General features: G+C 49.8%; 1 protein-coding gene across 1 annotated transcript in view; it reads left to right on the top strand.

Moving 5' to 3' along the window:
• GRM2 (glutamate metabotropic receptor 2) overlaps window positions 1–24923 on the top strand; it is a 49475-nt gene that overhangs the window by 10725 nt on the left and 13827 nt on the right. The window contains exons 2-4 of the mRNA XM_040358708.1: window positions 9358–9971; window positions 13099–13936; window positions 18775–19838. Coding sequence (XP_040214642.1) covers window positions 9522–9971; window positions 13099–13936; window positions 18775–19838 — 2352 coding nt within the window. The 5' untranslated portion in view covers window positions 9358–9521. The remainder of the gene's footprint in view (window positions 1–9357; window positions 9972–13098; window positions 13937–18774; window positions 19839–24923) is intronic.

Below are 24923 nucleotides of genomic sequence, written 5' to 3'. Positions count from 1 at the left end.
AGAAGGGGATACATTTTAGTGATTAGGAGTTGATACATTGTAGATATCGGAAGTTGATACATTGTAGCAAGCATATATTCTTACACAGAACTGGCCCCCCTCAGTCCTCTGTGGCCCCCTCAGACCTCTGTGGCCCCCTCAGACTTCTGTGGCCCCTATGGGGGATCGGTGTGCGGAGTTCAGGTGGATGGTGCAGAGTCTGATCTGTGTATCTATTGGAGGGATTTCACACTTCCCCCTCCCCTTCCTTCCTTTGTTCTGTATTAGACGATAACCCCCCCCCCATGTTGCTCCCAAGATCTGGTTGCCATGGTTACCATGTGAATCCCCCCAATCTCAGACAGTGATAGGAGCTGTCTGTGCGTATCTATGATTTATGGGCCATATGTGTGTATGTATGTATGATTTATAAGTCTGCGTGTGTCCTTGTATCATGACTGGGGGGGGGGGGGGGGCACCTTGTATCATGACTGGGGGGGGCACCTTGTATCATGACTGGGGGGGGGGGACCTTGTATCATGACTGGGGGGGGGCACCTTGTATCATGACTGGGGGGGGGGACCTTGTATCATGACTGGGGGGGGGCACCTTGTATCATGACTGGGGAAAGGGGGAGGGGGGGCGCTCCTTATATCATGACTGGGGAAAGGGGGAGGGGGGGCGCACCTTGTATCATGACTGGGGGGGGGGGGGCTCCTTGTATCATGACTGGGGAAAGGGGGAAGGGGGGCGCACCTTATATCAGGAGAAATAGGAGCTTCTCCAGGGGAACTTCCTCTGAACACTCAGGATTAGGAAGAGGGTGATGATGAGGAAGAGGATGAGGAAGAGGATGAGGAAGAGGATGAAGAAGAGGAAGAGGAAGAGGATGAGGAAGAGGATGAGGAAGAGGAAGAGGATGTGGATGAAGAAGAGGATGAGGATGAGGAAGAGGATGTGGATGAAGAAGAGGATGAGGAAGAGGATGAGGATGCGGATGAGGAAGAGGATGAGGATGAGGATGAGGATGAGGAAGAGGATGAGGAAGAGGATGAGGAAGAGAATGAGGATGAGGAAAAGGATGAGGAAGAGGATGAGGATGAGGAAGAGGATGAGGATGAGGATGAGGAAGAGGATGAGGAAGAGGATGAGGATGAGGAAGAGGATGAGGAAGAGGATGAGGATGAGGGAGAGGATGAGGAAGAGGATGAGGATGAGGGAGAGGATGAGGAAGAGGATGAGGATGAGGAAAAGGATGAGGAAGAGGATGAGGAAGAGGATGAGGATGAGGATGAGGAAGAGGATGAGGAAGAGGATGAGGAAGAGGATGAGGATGAGGAAGAGGATGAGGATGAGGAAAAGGATGAGGAAGAGGATGAGGAAGAGGATGAGGATGAGGATGAGGAAGAGGATGAGGAAGAGGATGAGGATGAGGATGAGGAAGAGGATGAGGAAGAGGATGAGGATGAGGAAGAGGATGAGGATGAGGATGAGGATGAGGAAGAGGATGAGGAAGAGGATGAGGATGAGGATGAGGAAGAGGATGAGGAAGAGGATGAGGATGAGGAAGAGGATGAGGATGAGGATGAGGAAGAGGATGAGGAAGAGGATGAGGATGAGGATGAGGAAGAAGATGAGGAAGAGGATGAGGATGAGGATGAGGAAGAGGATGAGGATGAGGGAGAGGATGAGGAAGAGGATGAGGATGAGGATGAGGAAGAGGATGAGGATGAGGGAGAGGATGAGGAAGAGGATGAGGATGAGGAAAAGGATGAGGAAGAGGATGAGGAAGAGGATGAGGATGAGGATGAGGAAGAGGATGAGGAAGAGGATGAGGATGAGGAAGAGGATGAGGATGAGGAAGAGGATGAGGAAGAGGATGAGGAAGACGATGAGACAGAGGATGAGGATGAGGATGACACCGCGCTGCCATTACCAAGTTTTGGGATGACGATTGGCTGGTTGGATAATAATCAGAAAGCAAGAAATGAAACGATCGCTCCGGCGCGCTGCACATAATTAGAGAAAGGAAAACTTTACATTTCGATGTAATATTCCATTTCCTCCTGGTGGGGGCGCCGTGAAGGGAAGACCTAATTAGATGACATTTCATTCGCACCGTTCAATGTGTATCATAAACAATTGCAATTTTCCATTTTTTGTTTCCTGATCAGTGGACCGTGTCTGCGTTATGTGTGTTGTAACGGCCACTTGTAGTCGCCATCAGAAGGTCATGTGACAACACAGGAGCACAACTGAGGGATAAAGACAAAGCGTTGTCACCCTACAACAGGAAGTGACCAAAATGAAGCATCTGTGAGATTTTGGTGATTGGGTTTAAATCTACTTTAAGAGCTTTTTACCACTGATGGTAATGCTTACCACCCTCTGAAAAGTGACCGTCAGTGGATTGCTTTTCAGAGGGTGGTATAGTGACAGCGGGGGTTCCCCCAATGATGAGGCGGCAGCACCAGTCAGTGACAGCAGGGTTCTCCCCAATGATGAGGCGGCAGCACCAGTCAGTGACAGCGGGGTTCTCCCCAATGATGAGGCGGCAGCACCAGTCAGTGACAGCGGGGTTCTCCCCAATGATGAGGCGGCAGCACCAGTCAGTGACAGCGGGGTTCTCCCCAATGATGAGGCAGCACCAGTCAGTGACAGCAGGGTTCTCCCCAATGATGAGGCGGCAGCACCAGTCAGTGACAGCGGGGTTCTCCCCAATGATGAGGCAGCACCAGTCAGTGACAGCGGGGTTCCCCCAATGATGAGGCGGCACCAGTCAGTGACAGCAGGGTTCTCCCCAATGATGAGGCGGCACCAGTCAGTGACAGCGGGGTTCTCCCCAATGATGAGGCGGCAGCACCAGTCAGTGACAGCGGGGTTCTCCCCAATGATGAGGCGGCAGCACCAGTCAGTGACAGCGGGGTTCTCCCCAATGATGAGGCAGCACCAGTCAGTGACAGCGGGGTTCCCCCAATGATGAGGCGGCACCAGTCAGTGACAGCGGGGTTCTCCCCAATAATGTGGCGGCAGCACCAGTCAGTGACAGCGGGGTTCTCCCCAATGATGAGGCTGCACCAGTCAGTGACAGCGGGGTTCTCCCCAATGATGAGGCGGCACCAGTCAGTGACAGCGGGGTTCTCCCCAATGATGAGGCGGCAGCACCAGTCAGTGACAGCGGGGTTCTCCCCAATGATGAGGCAGCACCAGTCAGTGACAGCGGGGTTCCCCCAATGATGAGGTGGCACCAGTCAGTGACATCGGGGTTCTCCCCAATGATGAGGCGGCACCAGTCAGTGACAGCGGGGTTCTCCCCAATAATGAGGCGGCACCAGTCAGTGACAGCGGGGTTCTCCCCAATAATGAGGCGGCACCAGTCAGTGACAGCGGGGTTCTCCCCAATAATGAGGCGGCAGCACCAGTCAGTGACAGCGGGGTTCTCCCCAATAATGAGGCGGCAGCACCAGTCAGTGACAGCGGGGTTCTCCCCAATGATGAGGCGGCACCAGTCAGTGACAGCGGGGTTCTCCCCAATGATGAGGCAGCACCAGTCAGTGACAGCGGGGTTCTCCCCAATGATGTTTACACACAGCTCTCCTCGTTTTTCAGCTCCTGGGACCGATCGCGGGACTCCAGCGGCGATCGGGTCCCGCGGCCGCGGAGCTTCGGGCCCACTTATCCTGAAGTGGTTAAAATCAATTTTATTATGTTTAATTCTGTCAACTATTTATACTTGAATTCTTGAGAGTAGGTGCGTAAATTGGGACAGGCTGGTAGGGGCCCCGGTGCATTACTTTGCCCCGGGGCCCATCATGTTATCAAGACGGCCCTGCCGCCATTACTAGCCAATCGCTAACCCCTATTACAAGCGTGTTTTGGGCTTAGAAAATGATTTGGGAGCCAATCAAGGTGGAGTTTTCCAGATTGGGGGTTATATTGGGGCGGAGTTTCTAGAATACAATTCTTCTACAGGACTTATTGCAGGATTTAATCGTAAGGTTTTGTCCTTAAGCAAGATTCATTGAGACTCCTTTGGGAGACGGGTACATGAGTTATCAGAGGCATGGTGGGTGGTAGGTAGGGCTGCGCACTGGTAGGCGTCCATACCATGGACACTCCTGTCCTTGGTGCATGGTGGGTGGTAGGCGTCCATACCATGGACACTCCTGTCCTTGGTGCATGGTGGGTGGTAGGCGTCCGTACCATGGGCACTCCTGTCCTCGGTGCATGGTGGGTGGTAGGCGTCCATCCATACCATGGTGCATGGTCAATCCCTATAGCATACCATCCTTGGTTACTAAGATGCCGTTGGCTGTGCAGCTGACTACAGCACACTAATGATACATCCCCAGCCCCATACAACTGGCAGCTGTGGGATTCCTCGTGGCATATTAGTGTAATGACGTCAGCAAGTATCTCTTCTCAGTTTATATTCAGCTGTGGGCCTGGGGGAATCTCCCAACCGGCGGCTGAATGGGACCAGGGATGCGTCATCGGTTGCTAGGAAGCCAGCAGCTGCCTGTAAGGAGGGACGAAGTAACATGGGCATATGTTTCATTCCCAGGTACCATTAACAGGCCTCGTGTCCTTATTTCTTATCAGTGTGGGTCCCCGCCATCATAGGGAGCCAAATACCGTACCTTTACCAGCACAGGTACACTACCATGCCCAACACCTCACCTTGCGTTTCTCCCAGTGGAACCAGATACATGTTCCTAGGATGGGTCATTAGTAGTAAGAAGTGGCAAGTCCAATACATTTTCAAAGCTTTGCTTGCGTAACTTTACAGAAGACAACTTTGGGGCAGACAGCTTCTCACCAATATGGTAGCAGTTGTCGGCATGTTCCTAGGTCGGTTCATCAATTCTTGTCTTCCCGTCTCCATTCTAACCAGGGCACCAGAGCCTCCCCAGGTAGGGAATACCTACATTCATGACACCAAATACCCCACTCTAAGCACTGGTGTCCCTCTGTGTGCCAAATCAGAGTTGGTCTTACAGTGGTTATAAAGGTTTTTTTTTTCTTTAAAATAACAAACATGTTATATTATACAATGGTTTGCACAGAGCAGACCCAATCCACCTGGTATTGGGTTCACTGGTGCTTCAGGACCCCCCCCCCCCCCCCTGAGCTTGGCTCAGTCCTGCACCCTCCTCAATGATTTCTGCTGCTCGGCTTCAACCAATGAGGAGAGAGAGACCTGGGAGAGCCTGTGCTCTTGTGCTCAGGTAAGTATTGGTGGGGGGGGGGGGGGGCTGCGGTAGTTTCAGCCAATTCTTGTCTTCCCATCTCCATCCTAACCAGGGCACCAGGGCCTCTCTGGGGGGGGGGGGGCTGCGGGGGAAGTTGCACTTTGAAGGTGTTTTACCTTCATGTATAGAACCTTGACCCTTTACAACCACTTTAATTTCCTTATCTATAAACAGGAAAACCTCCATGCCATCCTGACAAAATACAAACTGGTGGTCCATCCATGAAGGTTTTCATGTTGACTCACCCTGCTTTATGCATATTATTTTTTATGATTTTTTTTTATATTTTTCACTCAACAAACACATGCTTATTTTAACCGTTTTTGTAAATGTAAAATAAAGTAAAAAAAAAAAAAAGATTAAAAATAAGCAGATACTAAAGATCCAACCAAACTGGCCAATGGAACGCCAATCGGAGCTGACGGATAATATTTTTCTTTTCTATTTAATCCATAATCTGCCCAATAATTGGCGACATATTGGCCCTAATCTGCGTCTTCAGTGAATGTGACTTCTATATCCAAGCTGGAAATGAATCTGGAGGATGTACAGACATATGTAGACCAATAGAACTATTTTTTTATAGATTTTTTTTTGTTTTTATTAAAGGGCTCGGAGGTCCCCAGGGCCCCGGATGGCAACCCCCCCCCTTTTTTTTTTATAAGAAAAAAATTGTAATTTTGTAAACCTTCAGCTGTAATTCAGTTTTCAGGCGGATTTGCTGCGGGGGGGTGACTTGATCTCCGAGTCTTTATTCTGGCCGGGGGAAGCCGCCCTCCAGCATCGCGGTTCCGCGGCCTGACATTATGATGGATTTATTATCACAGTAACAGAATTATTTTCGTGCTTTTTTTCCATAAATATTATCTTTACGATCACACACAAATAAAATCATTTCACCCCATATGCAATTAAAAGGCAGTTGTAGAGAACAGGCCTAGCCGATAGGGGGGGGCCACCAGTCCTCCTGTAGGTGGCCCGGGCGCACAGGGGGGGGCCCCAAACGGCAGGAGGAATGGGTGTGGTCGGGGGCGGAGGTGCAATTACAGAAATATGCCCTGTGCGTTTCTCTGCAGCTGCTGAAAGTTGGTTTCTTTCCCTTCTGCTGGCTTTTTAGCTGCTACAGGGAGAGACACAGACACAGGGCATCTTTCCTGTAATCGCTTCAGGGGGCCCATGCCTGAAGCTGTGTAAGGGGCCCCATAATTCCTGATGGCGGTCCTGGAAACAGCCGATAGGAGAGGAGGGAAGCTGCCAGCGCCGTGGAAGGGGGGGGGGAGATGGGAGCCAGGGCAGTAGGGGTAATGAGTGCTGCACGGGGTGATTAGGGTGTTTCTGGGCACACCTGGCACACCCTGTGCGCACCTCCATGTGTTTTGGGGATATGCGATCGAACGAGAGACACGCGAGGAACCTTCTGTTCCAGGAAGACACAGAAGGATGAATAGTAACACTTGTAAAATGTAACAAAAACATTCAATACGGTGAGAATGTAACAATTTCTCTGTAAATTCTCCTCTTACTATAAAAGCTACAAATTGCTGCAATTGAGAAATAATTGGCACAAAAGAGAACCAAAAAAAAAAGATGAAATTTACAGAAAAACAGATGGGGGGTTGGGGTTGTGCGCGGCGTGAAATTGGGGCTTCTCTGGGATGGCGGAGGATTGTGGAAGTGATGAACTCACACAGGGTGGAGCGGGGGTGGAGGAGATCGGTGGAAGTGATGAACGCACACTGGAGGCATGGAGGAGATCGGTGGAAGTTATGAACGCACACAGGAGGCATGGAGGAGAGGGAGGAGTGGGAAGAAGAGGCGCGGAGTGCAGACAGATGGATTTGTGTTACACAGATGAACACGTAAACAGCACATTGTTGGGCTCGTTGGTTGGAGGTTTTCTATCACACTGTACAGGACAAAGACCCCCGCACATTGACAGCTGCAAAGGGGTCACTCTCAAAGGCGGCGCAAGGCATTCTGGGAAAAAAACGTACAGCAGAGCCTGGGGATCAGTGTGGGAGTGAACAGGAAATAATCGGAAACAACCGCGTCTTCTATTTATTCCAGTGCTGGACCGGAGCCAATTCACAGCAACAGAACAAAAATATCCCGGCACAGGAATATATATAGATATCCATACACTATATTACCAAAAGTATTGGGACGCCTGCCTTTACACGCACATGAACTTTAATGGCATCCCAGTCTTATGCCGCGTAGACAAACGATCGGAAATTCCGACAAGAAAAGTCAGATGTGAGCTTTTTTTTTTTTTACTGTAACAAAAAGGTGTTTTAGTCAGAAAAAAAAAAAATGTTACATACAAAATAAAACAGATCAAACATTGTCAATGCCCATTAGGGTGTGCCCCCCAAAGCTCTTCAAAGCTCCAACACGTATGCATCTGACATATTTACTGGCCTCTTCCCCCGCTCTCCATCCTAAAACAATGGGAGGAGGGGGGGGCACATGGGGGACCCAGGCATAACTCACAAATTTTGGGGCCCCTTACACAGCTTTAGACAGGGCCCTCCTGGCGCAGAGAACCGGGGGGAGGGAGGGTGCTGATGAAAACAAAAGTGTAATCTCTTCTCTCCTGACGTGAGATAATAAGCGCGGGGGAAGGGGGGGGCGCTTGGTCCTGGGGGGGGGGGGGGGCATGCACGCTCAGGATCAAGCAGAAGAGCCGCACTGGCTATTGAACTTCATTTTTCTCGGCTCGTCGCCGCGTTCTTGACGGGGTCGGGATTTCCGACAAGATTTGTGCGACCGTGTGTATGCAAGACGAGTTTGAGCCGACATTCCGTTTGAAAAAAAAAAAATTATGTTTCTTTCCGATCGTGTGTACGCAGCATATGTCCGGAGGGTTCAATATTGAGTTGGCCCCTCCTCTTTGCAGCCATAACAGCTTCAACTTCTTCTGGGAAGGCCGTCCACAAGGTTTAGGAGGGTGTCTATGGGAATGCCTTCCTCTAATTCCTCCCAAAGAAGTTCTATCGGGTTGAGGTCAGGACTCGCTCATCCATGTTGTTATGGACCTTGCTGTGTGCACTGGTTCAAATCATTTGGTGGAGGGGGGAGTATGGTGGGGGGTTGTTTTTCAGGGGTTGGGCTTGGCCCCCTAGTTCCTGTGAAGGGAAGCTTCCTTCTCACTAATGTATGATGAGTTTTAGATATAGTCATTTTTAGCAAGGGGTTCCCTGAGATTGGAAAGTTATTTTAAGGGTTCCTCTTTGATGAAAAGGCTGATAGAGGGGCTCGCAGGGCCCCTGTAAAGCTCTTGGAACAATGTATCATAAACACAGGAAAGATACAAATGTTGCAGCCCAGATATTTTCACAGTATTCACCCGGGGGGGGGGGGGGGGGGGGAGGGTGCTGCCGCCTGAAATTGAAAAGCAGGGAGGCTGCCACGAATTGAGAAAAAATAAGAAATAAAGAAAAATATATATAAAAAAGGGGGGTAGCCACCCGGGGCCCTGGGGACCTCTGGCTGGGCCCCTTAATAAAAAGACAAAAATATATATATAAAAAAAGGGGGTTGCCATCTGGGGCCCTGGGGACCTCTGGGCCCTTTAATAAAATACACATATATATATATATACATTTTTAGAAAAATAAATTAGAAAAAAAGGGGGGTTGCCATCCGGGACCTCTGGGCCCTTTAATAAAAAAAAGAAATCTCTGGGCCCTTTAATAAAAAAAAATAAAAAAAAAATAAACATTTATAAAGAAAAAGGGGGGGGGGGGTTGCCATGCAGGGCCCTGTGGACCTCGGAGCCCTTTAATAATAAATATATATATAAAAGAAATAAGATAATATAAAAAAGAAATAAATAAAAATTATAAAAAAAAGGGGGTTGCCATCCGGGCCCCTTACAGGTGTACTGCCTGTACCCCCCTGATGGCGGCCCTGCACATGACTCCAATAGCTGGACCTTCTTCTGTAATTTTTGAGCCCTGATGAAGCACCTGAAACAAGCCGAAACAAGTTGGATTTTTTTATTGGATACTGTGATTATTAAATTGTGGAGGTTCCAATATTTTACAAGGGAACCAAAGAATATTTACCGTGTGTTCTTCTTTCCGGTAACGTCTGACACCAATCTCTTCTTTTCTCCTTCCAGAACAGAAATGTAGGGAATGTTCTCCCTCTCGTGTCTCCCGGATTCTCGGATTTTCCACCCTTCGTTTCTCGGAAGCTTCTTCATTCTCCAGTTCTGACTCCTCGCCGATCATCCTGATCATCTTCCAAGCTGCTTAGTTTCAGACTTTCAACAGGTTCTCCCAGATGGCCAACATCTTCTGGACGCTCTTCTGGCTCCCCGCCATCGCCGTGGATAAGAGCGGCAAGATCCCCCGGCCGGAGATCCGCATTGAAGGGGATCTGGTGATTGGGGGTCTCTTTCCAGTCCATGAGAAAGGAGGACCCGGCTCGGAGTGCGGCCGCATGAATGAGCACCGCGGTCTGCAGAGACTGGAAGCCATGCTGTTTGCCGTGGATGCCATTAATAGGGACCCCCAGATCCTCCCGGGGCTCCAGCTGGGGGCCCATATACTGGACACGTGTTCTAAAGACACCTATGCTCTGGAGCAAGCCTTGGAGTTGGTGCGAGGGTCTCTGACCCGGGGGGACGGACCTCAGTACCTGTGTCCAGATGGATCGTATGCTATACATGGGGAGACCCTCACAGCCATCAGTGGGGTGATTGGAGGATCTTACAGTGACGTGTCCATACAGGTAGGTGACACGTGACTTCATTACGGGGGGGGCTCCTGATGTGATACAAAGCCCCCTTTAGTTCATTATTATTATATTACTATAAACAGGGGCGTGGCTAGGGGGCAAAAAGACCAGGGGCTTCAACCCGAAGTCCAAGGCCGGACCTACATACACCAACCTACATAACCTACCTGACCTACATACACCAACCTACATACACCAACCTACATACAGTGACCTACCTGACCTACATACACAGACCTACCTAACCTACATACACTGACCTACCTAACCTACCTGACCTACATACACCAACCTACATACACTGACCTACCTGACCTACATACACTGACCTACCTGATCTACATACACTGACCTACATACACTGACCTACCTAAACTACCTAACCGACATACACTGACCTACCTGACCTACATACACAACCTACATACACTGACCTACCTGACCTACATACACTGACCTACATACACTGACCTACCTAACCTACCTAACCTACATACACCAACCTACCTACACTGACCTACCTGACCTACATACACCAACCTACATACACTGACCTACCTAACCTACCTAACCTACATACACTGACCTACCTACACTGACCTACATACACTGACCTACCTACACTGACCTACATACACTGACCTGACAACACTGACCAGACCTGACCTACATACACTGACCTACCTACACTGACCTACATACACTGACCTACCTGACCTACATACACCAACCTACATACACTGACCTACCTAACCTACCTGACCTACATACACTGACCTACATACACTGACCTACCTACACTGACCTACATACACTGACCTACATACACTGACCTACCTAACCTACCTGACCTACATACACTGACCTACCTGACCTACATACACTGACCTACATACACTGACCTACATACACTGACCTACCTGACCTACATACACTGACCTACCTAACCTACCTGACCTACATACACTGACCTACATACACTGACCTACCTAACCTACCTGACCTACATACACTGACCTACATACACTGACCTACCTAACCTACATACACTGACCTACATACACTGACCTACAGGACCTACATACACTGACCTACCTGACCTACATACACTGACCTACCTAACCTATCTGACCTACATACACTGACCTACAGGACCTACATACACTGACCTACCTGACCTACATACACTGAACTACCTACACTGACCTACATACACTGACCTACCTGACCTACATACACTGACCTACCTACACTACATTCACTGACGGTAGTGACCTACCTACACTGACCTACAGGGGGCAGCCCATACACATGTAGGGGGCCCTGGTGTCCCCGAGGGCCCCAACCAAAAAGACAGAGTTGTTGCTGCTGTAGTAACTAGAAATTGCTAAGCAAGGTGAGCCGATGTGAGTGAGCCAATGCACTCAAAGAGATGTCTCTTTGCTAGATTGGGACGTCTCTTTGCTGACTATATGGAGATGTCTCTTTTCTGAATATATGGGGATGTCTCTTTGCTGGATCGAGATGTCTCTTTTCTGAATATATGGGGATGTCTCTTTTCTGAATATATGGGGATGTCTCTTTGCTGGATTGGGTTCATTTTCGTATATTAAAGTTGAAAGAGTGTTAAAATAAAAGTTGGGACGGCCAGTGGGCGGGCCCTGGGGAATGTTGGTGGTCAGGTCAGGGGGGGCCCAGGCTTAAAGCTGTGTAAGGGGCCCCAAAATTTCTGATGTCTGCCCTGATAGTGTGTGACTGTGGGGGGGAGGGGACATTAGAGTGTAAGCTCCTCTGTACAGAGACTGATGTGACTGTGGGGGGGGGGGGGACATTAGAGTGTAAGCTCCTCTGTACAGAGACTGATGTGACTGTGTGGGGGGAGGGGGACATTAGAGTGTAAGCTCCTCTGTACAGAGACTGATGTGACTGTGTGGGGGGGGGACATTAGAGTGTAAGCTCCTCTGTACAGAGACTGATGTGATGTGGGAGGGAGGGGACATTAGAGTGTAAGCTCCTCTGTACAGAGACTGATGTGACTATGGGGGGAGGGGACATTACAGTGTAAGCTCCTCTGTACAGAGACTGATGTGACTGTGAGGGGAGGGGACATTAGAGTGTAAGCTCCTCTGTACAGAGACTGATGTGACTGTGGGGGGAGGGGACATTAGAGTGTAAGCTCCTCTGTACAGAGACTGATGTGACTGTGGGGGGAGGGGACATTAGAGTGTAAGCTCCTCTGTACAGAGACTGATGTGACTGTGGGGGGGAGGGGACATTAGAGTGTAAGCTCCTCTGTACAGAGACTGATGTGACTGTGGGGGGAGGGGACATTAGAGTGTAAGCTCCTCTGTACAGAGACTGATGTGATGTGGGGGGAGGGGACATTAGAGTGTAAGCTCCTCTGTACAGAGACTGATGTGATGTGGGGGGGAGGGGACATTAGAGTGTAAGCTCCTCTGTACAGAGACTGATGTGATGTGGGGGGGAGGGGACATTAGAGTGTAAGCTCCTCTGTACAGAGACTGATGTGACTGTGGGGGAGGGGACATTAGAGTGTAAGCTCCTCTGTACAGAGACTGATGTGACTGTGGGGGGGAGGGGACATTAGAGTGTAAGCTCCTCTGTACAGAGACTGATGTGATGTGTGGGGGGGGGGAGGGGACATTAGAGTGTAAGCTCCTCTGTACAGAGACTGATGTGATGTGGGGGGAGGGGACATTAGAGTGTAAGCTCCTCTGTACAGAGACTGATGTGATGTGGGGGGGAGGGGACATTAGAGTGTAAGCTCCTCTGTACAGAGACTGATGTGATGTGGGGGGGAGGGGACATTAGAGTGTAAGCTCCTCTGTACAGAGACTGATGTGACTGTGGGGGAGGGGACATTAGAGTGTAAGCTCCTCTGTACAGAGACTGATGTGACTGTGGGGGGGAGGGGACATTAGAGTGTAAGCTCCTCTGTACAGAGACTGATGTGACTGTGGGGGGAGGGGACATTAGAGTGTAAGCTCCTCTGTACAGAGACTGATGTGACTGTGGGGGAGGGGACATTAGAGTGTAAGCTCCTCTGTACAGAGACTGATGTGACTGGCTCAGTGATCTCTCTTTATTTTTACTTCCTCAGGTGGCCAATCTCCTGCGGCTCTTCCAGATCCCGCAGATCAGTTACGCCTCCACTAGCGCCAAGCTGAGCGATAAGTCGCGCTACGACTTCTTCGCGAGAACGGTTCCCCCGGACTTCTACCAAGCCAAGGCCATGGCCGACATCTTGCGCTTCTTCAACTGGACTTACGTCTCCACCGTGGCGTCCGAAGGAGATTACGGCGAAACCGGCATCGAGGCCTTCGAGCAGGAGGCCCGGGCCCGTAACATCTGCATCGCCACCTCCGAGAAGGTGGGGCGCTCCATGAATAAGAAGACCTTTACCAGTGTTATCCGGGCGCTGCAGCAGAAGCCCAGCGCCAAGGTGGTCGTCCTGTTCACCAAGATCGAGGACGCCCGGGAGCTGCTGGCGGCGGCCCAACAGCTCAACGTCTCCTTCATGTGGGTGGCCAGCGACGGTTGGGGCGCCCTGGAGAGCGTGGTGATGGGCAGCGAGGGGGTCGCCGAAGGCGCCATCACCATAGAGCTGGCATCGTACCCGCTGTGGGAGTTCTCGAAGTACTTCCAGTCCTTGCACCCCTTCAATAACACCCGCAACCCCTTTTTCCGGGAATTCTGGGAAAACAAGTTCCACTGCCGGCTCGACACTTTGGACTGCACGAGACACTCCCTGCAAGAGGTGAAGTTCGAGCAAGAGTCCAAAATCATGTTCGTGGTGAACGCCGTCTACGCCATGGCCCACGGCCTCCACAACATGTACCAGGCGCTGTGCCCCAATGTCACCCAGTTCTGCCCTACAATGGACCCGCCCAATGGGCGGCGCCTCTACCGGGAATTCATCCTCAATGTCAAGTTTGACGGTAAGTTGTGATGGAGAAAGTCCAGATCAGTGATCTCCAAACTGGGATCCACGGGGCCAGGTGTGCTTCCCTTTATCTGGCCATTGGAACATACGAGGCACCATTCTGCCCACTGACACCAATGATGGGGCACCATTCTGCCCACTGACACCAATGATGGGACACTATTCCTCCCACTGACACCAATGATGGGACACTATTCCTCCCACTGACACCAATGATGGGGCACTACTCCTCCCACTGACACCAATGATGGGAAAGTATTCTTCCCACTGATAGCAATGATGGGACACTATTCCTCCCACTGACACCAATGATGGGACACTATTCCTCCCACTGACACCAATGATGGGACACTATTCCTCCCACTGACACAAATGATGGGACACTATTCCTCCCACTGACACCAATGATGGGAAGGTATTCTTCCCACTGATAGCAATGATGGGGCACTATTCCTCCCACTGACACCAATGATGGGAAGGTATTCTTCCCACTGACACCAATGATGGGGCACTTTTCCTCCCACTGACACCAATTATGGGACACTATTCCTCCCACTGACACCAATGATGGGGCACTATTCCTCCCACTGACGCCAATGATGGGGCACTATTCCTCCCACTGACACCAATGATGGGACACCATTCCTTCCACTGACACCAATGATGGGACACTATTCCTCCCACTGACACCAATGATGGGACACTATTCCTCCCACTGATACCAATGATGGGACACTATTCCTCCCACTAACACCAATGATGGGGCACTATTCCTCCCACTGACACCAATTATGGGACACTATTCCTCTCAGTGACATGAACAATGGCGCACATTCCTCCAACTGACACCAAAGATGGGACGCTATTTCTCCCACTGACACCAATGATGGGGCATTATTCCTCCCACTGACACCAATGATGGGACACTATTCCTCCCACTGATACCAATGATGGGACACTCCTTCCACCTCCCACTGACACCAATGATGGGGCATTATTCCTCTCAATGACACAACGTTGGGAAATTGTTCTTCCTACTGACACTAACAAAGGGGCACTATTCCCCCCACTGTCAATAATTATGGGGTATTATTCCTCCCACTGACAAGAACAGTGGGGCATTATTTCGCCCACTGACACCAATGAGGCACTATTCCTTCCACTGACACCATTGATAGGGCATTAGTCCTCTCACTGACATGAATGATGGGGGCATATTTCGCCAACTGACACCAAGGATGGGGTACTATTCCTTCCACTGACACATGATGGGGCACTATTCCTCCCCCGACACCAACAAGGGGGCGCTATTGCTTCCACTGACACCAACAATGGGGGACTATTCCTCCTACTAACACCAATGACGGGGGACTATTGCTTCCACTGAAACCAACAATAGGGGCATTTTTCCTCACACTGACACCAATGATGGGGTAGTATTTCTCCCACTGACACCAATGATGGGACACTATTTCATTCCACTGACACCAATGATGGGACACTCCTTCCACCTCCCACTGACACCAATGATGGGACACTATTCCTCCCACTGACACCAATGATGGGACACTATTCCTCCCAATGATACCAATGATGGGACACTATTCCTCCCACTGACACCAATGATGGGACACTATTCCTCCCACTGACACCAATGATGGGACACTCCTTCCACCTCCCACTGACACCAATGATGGGACACTCCTTCCACCTCCCACTGACACCAATGATGGGACACTCCTTCCACCTCCCACTGACACCAATGATGGGACACTATTCCTCCCACTGACACCAATGATGGGACACTATTCCTCCCACTGACACCAATGATGGGACACTATTCCTCCCACTGACACCAATGATGGGACACTATTCCTCCCACTGACACCAATGATGGGACACTCCTTCCACCTCCCACTGACACCAATGATGGGACACTCCTTCCACCTCCCACTGACACCAATGATGGGACACTATTCCTCCCACTGACCCCAATGATGGGACACTATTCCTCCCACTGACACCAATGATGGGACACTCCTTCCACCTCCCACTGACACCAATGATGGGACACTCCTTCCACCTCCCACTGACACCAATGATGGGACACTCCTTCCACCTCCCACTGACACCAATGATGGGACACTCCTTCCACCTCCCACTGACACCAATGATGGGACACTATTCCTCCCACTGACACCAATGATGGGACACTCCTTCCACCTCCCACTGACACCAATGATGGGACACTCCTTCCACCTCCCACTGACACCAATGATGGGACACTCCTTCCACCTCCCACTGACACCAATGATGGGACACTCCTTCCACCTCCCACTGACACCAATGATGGGACACTCCTTCCACCTCCCACTGACACCAATGATGGGACACTCCTTCCACCTCCCACTGACACCAATGATGGGACACTCCTTCCACCTCCCACTGACACCAATGATGGGACACTCCTTCCACCTCCCACTGACACCAATGATGGGACACTCCTTCCACCTCCCACTGACACCAATGATGGGACACTCCTTCCACCTCCCACTGACACCAATGATGGGACACTCCTTCCACCTCCCACTGACTATCACGATTTCCCTTCTAGTAAGGTCAATGGATGAGATGTTTTTGCCTCATTCCTAAACCTGGAAAAATAAAATTCTCCTGGAAACCAACAAGTTTATAACTCTCATGATTTTCTGGTGCCGGTAAGAAAATAGCAAGAAAGATTTGGTTGGTTGAATTTATAACCATCAGCTGAGGAGGCGTACATACAAGGGTCGCAGGGGTTGCTATTGGCCCAAGTCCCATGCTCCAGGGGGGCGTGTCAGTTCCACACACCTCCCTACCCCTGTCCTGCTGCCCCGGGACCCTGTGTGCTTCCCTTCCCCCCCCCAACAGCACTGCCGAGCATCCCCCCACATCTGTCAGGATGGAGAGCGGGGAAGGGGCGGGGCGGGCTGTTTTTTTTTTATTCATTCAAAGCTGGGGCATAGTAAACATTGTTTGCTATGCCTCCGTTTATGAATGAACAGGAAGCCTCTGTACAGAGCTATTCCTGTTCATTCATTCAGTGCATCTAAGGCTGCAGAGAAAGGGAATGATGGATCTGTCCTCGGTCCCTTTCTCTGTCTCAAAAGTGAGACATCAGGGGTCTGTTTAGACCCCTGATATTTTACCAAAGCCCCCCAATGAGGGTCGGAACTACAAGTGTTGCAAAAGTTGCACTTGTGACTGGGCTCTTGTGTTCCGCCAACGTGGGGGGAACCCCAATATGGCAGGAAGGGCGCCTATGCGGAACCGTAAAGAACGGTCCCACAATGGGAGTAAAGGCCCCTAGGATCAGTGAGAAGGGCCCTGGTTCAGGGGCAAGGGGGACCTTCCCACTGGGGGCTATACCGCTCTGCGATCCCGCGGCTCTCCTCTTCCTCCTGTCATGATCTGGCCACCAATGGGGGCACAATGAGTCTGCAATGCGGGCACAATGAGTCCGCAATGGGGGCACAGTGAGTCCACAATTGGGGGCACAATGAGGCTGCAAATGGGGCCCCTTTGAGGCTTCAATGGGGGCACACTGAGTCTACAATGGAGGCAAAATTAGTCAGCAATGGGGGCACAATGAGTCTGCAATGGGGGCACAGTGAGCCTGCAATGTGGGCACAATGAGTCCGCAATGGGGGCACAGTGAGTCCACAATTGGGGGCACAATGAGGCTGCAAATGGGGCCCCTTTAAGGCTTCAATGGGGGCACACTGAGTCTACAATGGAGGCAAAATTAGTCGGCAATGGGGGCACAATGAGTCTGCAATGGGGACACAATGAGGCTGCAATGGGGGCACAATGCGTCTTTAATGGGGGCACAATGAGTCCGCAATGGGGACACAATGAGTCTGTAATGGGGACACAATGAGTCTGTAATGGGGACACAATGAGGCTGCAATGGGGGCACAATGCGTCTTTAATGGGGGCACAATGAGTCCGCAATGGGGACACAATGAGTCTGTAATGGGGACACAATGAGTCTGCAATGGGGGCACAATGAGGCTGCAATGGGGACACAATGAGTCTGTAATGGGGACACAATGAGTCTGCAATGGGGGCACAATGAGGCTGCAATGGGGACACAATGAGGCTGCAATGGGGGCACAATGCGTCTTTAATGGGGGCACAATGAGTCCGCAATGGGGACACAATGAGTCTGTAATGGGGACACAATGAGTCTGCAATGGGGGCACAATGAGGCTGCAATGGGGACACAATGAGGCTGCAATGGGGGCACAATGCGTCTTTAATGGGGGCACAATGAGTCCGCAATGGGGACACAATGAGTCTGCAATGGGGGCACAATGAGGCTGCAATGAGGGCATGGTGAGGCTGCAATGGTGGGCAAGGTGAGGCTGCATTAATGGGCACTGGTGAGGCTGTGCTGAGGGGAACTGATAAAGTTAATATTTATTTATGTAATTTAATTCTGCATAAAACATTTAAGTGTAATTTCACGAGATAATTAATGAGGGTGTGATTAGCGGCAGAATTAGGGGCGGGGCATGGTAGGGGGTTGGGTGGGGCGAGTAACCCTTGAGGCCTGGCTAGTGGCTCAAGTCTTGAAATTTTGAGCCCTGATCTTTGGAATCACCACCCATTTCATACCATTTCAGGATATCTGATTTCCGATAGGGGCAAAGCTTCACGCAGCCCTTTGACCTCCCACGATAATTAGTAAGCTGAGAACTGTAACTCATTGAATTGAATGTGTAACTTTATTCCATGGAACCTCTTGGGTTGGACTGGCGCCTCCATGACTTCTTCTTTCTCTGTTTCCAGCTCCCTTCCCTCCGCCGGACACCAGCAGCACCGTGAGATTCGACAAATTTGGAGATGGAATCGGCCGCTACAACATTTTCAATTTCCAGCACACAGACGGCCATTACCACTACGAGAAAGTCGGCTACTGGGCTGAAGAGCTGACGCTCAACACAAGCCTCATCCCTTGGGCCCGTAGCTCGGTGCCTGTGTCCCAGTGCAGCGACCCCTGCAAGAAGAACGAGGTGAAAAGCATGCAGCCCGGAGACGTCTGCTGCTGGATCTGCATCCCGTGCCAACCTCATGAGTACCTACTGGACGAATTCACCTGTAAGGACTGCGGCCTTGGCTACTGGCCCAATGAGGATCTGAAGGACTGCTTCGAGTTGCCGCAGGAGTACATACGCTGGAGTGATGCCTGGGCGTTGGGCCCGGTCTGCCTGTCCTGCTTGGGGCTCATTTCCACCCTCTTTGCATTTTGGATCTTCATTCAGAACAACAACACCCCGATAGTCAAGGCGTCTGGCCGTGAACTTTGCTACATCCTTCTGAGCGGTGTGCTCCTCTGCTACGCCATGACCTTCATCTTCATTGCCAAACCTTCCACCAGCGTCTGCACCCTTCGGCGCCTTGGGCTTGGATTGTCTTTTGCTATTTGTTACTCGGCCCTGCTCACCAAGACCAACCGCATCGCCCGAATTTTCAACGGGGCGCAGGATGGGGTCCAGCGGCCCAGATTCATAAGCCCGGCCTCCCAAGTAGGCATCTGCCTGGTCCTCATCTCCTGCCAGCTCTTGGTGGTAATGGTCTGGCTTCTTCTGGAGCCGGCCGGGACTCGTAAGGACACGGCGCCGGATAAGAGATATGTGGTGACCCTGAAGTGTAACAGCCGAGATGGGAGCATGCTCTTGTCGTTGTCCTACAACGTCCTGCTGGTCCTTCTCTGTACCCTCTACGCGTTCAAGACGCGAAAGTGCCCGGAGAACTTCAACGAGGCCAAGTTCATTGGTTTCACCATGTATACCACCTGCATCATCTGGCTGGCGTTTCTACCCATCTTCTACGTCACCTCCAGTGACTACAGGGTGAGCATGGACACGTTACAATTTATAGAGTCTGGTGTAGCCGGTAACATTCGGTCAGGTCTACTCAATGAACCTTGTATGCAAACTGCAGTAAACCATTATTATTATAACAAGAACACGCCCAAATCCATAGAGCTGCTCCTCTTATCATATACAGTGTAACCTCAGATTACGAGCATAATCCGTTCCAGGAGAAGCTCGTAATCCAAAGTACTCGCATATCAAAGCGAGTTTCCCCATTGAAGTCAATGTAAACGGAAATAATTCATGCAATACCACATGCGGCCAGAGGCAGGGGGGGTGCCAGAGAGCCTCGGAAACGGCCGGAAAGGTCAGAGGACAGTTCGGCTGACCTCGGCAAGGCTCCGTTCCCGAGCCTTTCCCAGGTTTGTTGAGGTTAGCGAACTGTCCTCGGGCCTTAATGTGCATTTCTGAACGGCACAGATCACCTGCGATTGGCGCCGTTCGGCCCCGGCACCCCCCCCCCCCCCCCCCCCCACCTCAGGCCAAACGCATTACTGCACACCGCTTTGGCCTGAATCCTGCTCGTTTTGAGAGACAACACTCGCAAACTGAGTTAGGATTTTAGGAAATACAGCGCTTGTATTGCAAAAACGCTCGTTAACCGCGTTACTCGCAATCCGCGGTTCCGTTGTATGAACAATACAAGTGCTGGCTACTATTGCCCGTCTATGCGCTCCATGGAAAGATACAAAAAAATATCAGCAGCTAGACACGTGCAATTCGTTTCATTTCCGAATTTGTTTTTCAACTTAATTCAAACAAATTAGTTAATTTGGAAATATTCAAAAAATTTGCAAAATTTCGCAAATTTGAAAATCTAAAATTTGAAAATTCGGGAATTCGAAAAGCTGAAAATAGAAAATTCGGAAATTAGAAAATACTGCAATCTGAAAATAGGAACGAAAATCCGAAAATTCAAAGGAACAAAAATCCAAAAATAAGAACGAAAATCCAAAAATAAGAACGAAAATCCAAAAATAAGAACGAAAATCCAAAAATAAGAACGAAAATCCAAAAATTAGAAAACCCTAATATTCAAAAATCTGAAATAATAACTAACTAATTAATAATAACTATTACATTATAGGTATTGAAATTTCCTTTCAAATCTGGCTTTTAGTGAACGTAACAAATACAAATTTACCCAAAGTTACGAATTATCCGAAAATAACGAATGCCGCATCTAAACGAATGGAACGTAACGATTTAATAATAATATATAATAATAATAATAATAAAAATGTTTTATTATTATTTATTATTATTAATTCATTACTTTCTATTCGTTTAGATGCGGCATTCGTTGTTTCAGATAATTCGCAACTCTGGATAAATTCGTATTTCCAATACCTATCATTTAATAGTTAGTAATAGTTATTATTAGCAATTAGTTAGTTTTTATTTCTGATTTTCAAACTTTGGCATTTTTGGCATTTTCAAATTTTCCTTCTAATTTTGGGATTTTCGTTCTTTAGCATTTTTGGATTTTCTTTCTTATTTTCGGATTTCCAAATTTTCGGATTTTCGAATTTCTGAATTTTAGAATTTTTGGGATTTCTGAATTTTCGCACTTCATTCCCCGACTTAGTTGGGGTAGGCGGTACACTTTGGTGGGGGTGGGTCAGCCACGCCCTGTGACCTTTGACCTCTGTGATCCCGCCTTCTGACCTTTGACCTTTGGGGGAGGTCCCTGTTCCAATTCCTGAGTCCTAGCCATATTCTTCAATGGGAAACCCTAACCCTAACTCTAACCCCTAACCCTAACCCCTAACCCCCTATCCCTAACCCTAACCCCTAACCCCCTAACCCTAACCCCTAACCCTAACCCTCTAACCCTAACCCCTAACCCTCTAACCCTAACCCCTAACCCTCTAACCCTAACCCCTAACCCTAACCCTCTAACCCTAACCCCTAACCCTCTAACCCTAACCCCTAACCCTAACCCCTAACCCTAACCCTCTAACCCCAACCCTAACCCTAACCCTTGATGTGTTTATTGATTGTCAGTAAAGTACTGCATACGACATGAAAACCAACCTACCTCAATGTCTTTCACCACTCCTGGCTTGCGCACAAGTCTATCCTCGCGATCAAGCCAAGAGTGGTGAAACGTGTCGAGGGCAGTTGGTTTTTCAGGTGGAGACAGTGTGTGTCTTGTCAGACAGTGGAGGAGGAAGCCGTGCTGGATGGGTAAGCTGTGGGTAAGGTGGCAATATGAGGGGTGATTTACTAAAACTGGAGAGTAGAGAATGTGGTGCAGCTCTGCATAGAAACCAATCAGCTTCCAAGTTTTATTGTCAAAGCTTCACTGAACAAGCGGAAGTTAGAAGCTGATTGGCTGCCTCGGGTTCTGAGTGCTCCAGTTTTAGTAAATCTCCCCCTATGTTTCTTGTCATACAGTAAGGTGATGGTGGGTGTCTTGTCTGCTGTGCCCAGGCGGCGGACTGACAACTCATGGGGCCCCCGGGCAATAGAAGATTATGGGGCCCCTGGGCTTACAGATGGCCACCATGCCAGGAGGCAGTACAGCTAAAATCTCGGGATTTTCACATCAAAAGCATGTCGGTTTCGGACATATCAGGGACAGATGTAAAAAAAACACAGATTTTTACATACTGTCCCTGGTTTTACTGAGCCTGGCAACCCTGATGGGGCCCCCTAGTGGCATGGGGCCCTCGGGCAGTGCCTGAGTGCCTCATTGGTCAGTCCGCCCCTGGCTGTGCCCCTTTGTGTGGTTGTTGAGTTCCTATCCTGAGAGATACATTTATAAAAATTGTATCCATTATGAAGTCCACAAGTACGGAGTTTTCATCTGATCTCTGTGTTTTGGTCTATATTGGTTCTATGAATATACTTTATATTTACCGTATATACTCTATACACTCTCTATGTACCGTATATACTCTATACACTCTCTATGTACCGTATATACTCTATACACTCTCTATATACCGTATATACCCTATACACTCTCTATGTACCGTATATACTCTATACACTCTCTATGTACCGTATATACCCTATACACTCTCTATATACCGTATATACTCTATACACTCTCTATATACCGTATATACTCGAGTATAAGCCAAGTTTTTCAGCACATCTTTTGGTGCTGAAAATGCCCCCCTCAGCTTATACTCGAGTCACCTTTTTGTGCCTGATCTCCCGGACTTTGGGGACCCGGTACCGGTACTTGGCACACATGTAGCCCCACTCGTTCACTACAAGTGTGAAAAGTTTGTTTTCCGGGGGACCTACGGCCGGGGGGGGGGGCACCGATTTTTCAAAGTTGGGCACCCCTACCATAGACTCCCATGGTAAACGGTAATTTCTCCGGTAAAATTTGGGGACCCGGTACCGGCCGGCCATAAGTCCCATGGACCCGGTACTTGGCACACATGTAGTCCCACTCTTTCACTACAAGTGTGCACAGTTTGTTGGCCAGGGGGGCACCGATTTTTCAAAGTCGGGCACCCCTTCCATAGACTCCCATGGTAAACGGTAATTTCTCCGGTAAAATTTGGGGACCCGGTACCGGCCGGCCATAAGTCCCCTGAACCCGGTACTTGGCACATATGTAGCCCCACTCTTTCACTACAAGTGTGCACAGTTTGTTGTCCAGGGGACCTCTGGCCAGGGGGGCACTGATTTATTAAAAATTGGCACCCCTTCTATAGACTCCCATGTTAAACGGTAATTTCTCTGGTAAATTTGGGGACCCGGTACCGGCCGGCCGTAAGTCCCCTGGACCCGGTACTTGGCACACATATAGCCCCACTCTTTCTCTACAAATGTGCAAAGTTTTCTGTCTGAGGGACCTATGGCCGGGGAGCACCGATTTTTCAAACCCGGGCACCCCTTCTGTATACTCCCATGTTAAACGTAAGTCTAGTCATGGGCACAGTGAAGCATGGACACAGTGAGGCACAGTGAGGCATGGACACAGTGAGGCATGGGCACAGTGAAGCATGGACACAGTGAGGCACAGTGAGGCATGGACACAGTGAGGCATGGGCACAGTAAGGCATGCACATGGACACAGTGAGGCATGGACACAGTGAGGCATGGGCACAGTGAGGCATGCACATGGACACAGTGAGGCATGGGCACAGTGAGGCATGCACATGGACACAGTGAGGCATGCACATGGACACAGTGAGGCATGGACACAGTGAGGCATGGGCACAGTGAGGCATGCACATGGACACAGTGAGGCATGCATATGGACACAGTGAGGCACGGGCACAGTGAGGCATGCACATGGACACAGTGAGGCATGGACACAGTGAGGCATGGGCACAGTGAGGCATGGGCACAGTGAGGCATGCACATGGACACAGTGAGGCATGCATATGGACACAGTGAGGCACGGGCACAGTGAGGCATGCACATGGACACAGTGAGGCATGGACACAGTGAGGCACGGGCACAGTGAGGCATGGGCACAGTGAGGCATGCACATGGACACAGTGAGGAATGAACACAGTGAGGCACAGGCACAGTGAGGCATGCACATGGACACAGTGAGGCAAAGTGAGGCATGCAGATGGACACCCTAGGCTTATACTCGAGTCAATACGTTTTCCCATATTTTTGTGGTAAAATTAGGTGCCTCGGCTTATACTCGAGTATATACGGTATATATATATATATATTTTGTTGCATGCACGGCTTCCAGAAAACAGCAATTATTCTTTTATCCTCTCAGATATAAATATAGAAACCTTATTTACAGAGACCCCGCTGTGCCAAAAATACCGCATGGAGAAAAGATGAATGTCTTCTCCGCGGCCACAGATGGCAAAGCGTTTCCTCCCGTAGTCACAGTGGGCAGCGGCGCTCGTTTCGCTCCCTCAGGGTTTCTACGCACAAGATTTTCTCTCCGAACTCCAAGACCTGTCAGGTAGCCGTGACATTTAGTGACCATTTGCAAAAGGTTTCCTGAGGCGTCAGAAAGGGAATCGGGAAATGTTCCCCTAAATATTACATGGTGAATATGTACATCAGTTCCTCTTCTATGGAAGGATTGTAGGGGATCGTTTTATGCATATAATAAAT

This window comes from Rana temporaria, chromosome 7 (assembly GCF_905171775.1).
Source record: "Rana temporaria chromosome 7, aRanTem1.1, whole genome shotgun sequence".
Lineage (NCBI taxonomy): Eukaryota > Metazoa > Chordata > Amphibia > Anura > Ranidae > Rana > Rana temporaria.
The sequence above is the reverse complement of the archived record's forward strand: the minus strand, read 5'-3'. Positions and strand labels throughout refer to the sequence as shown.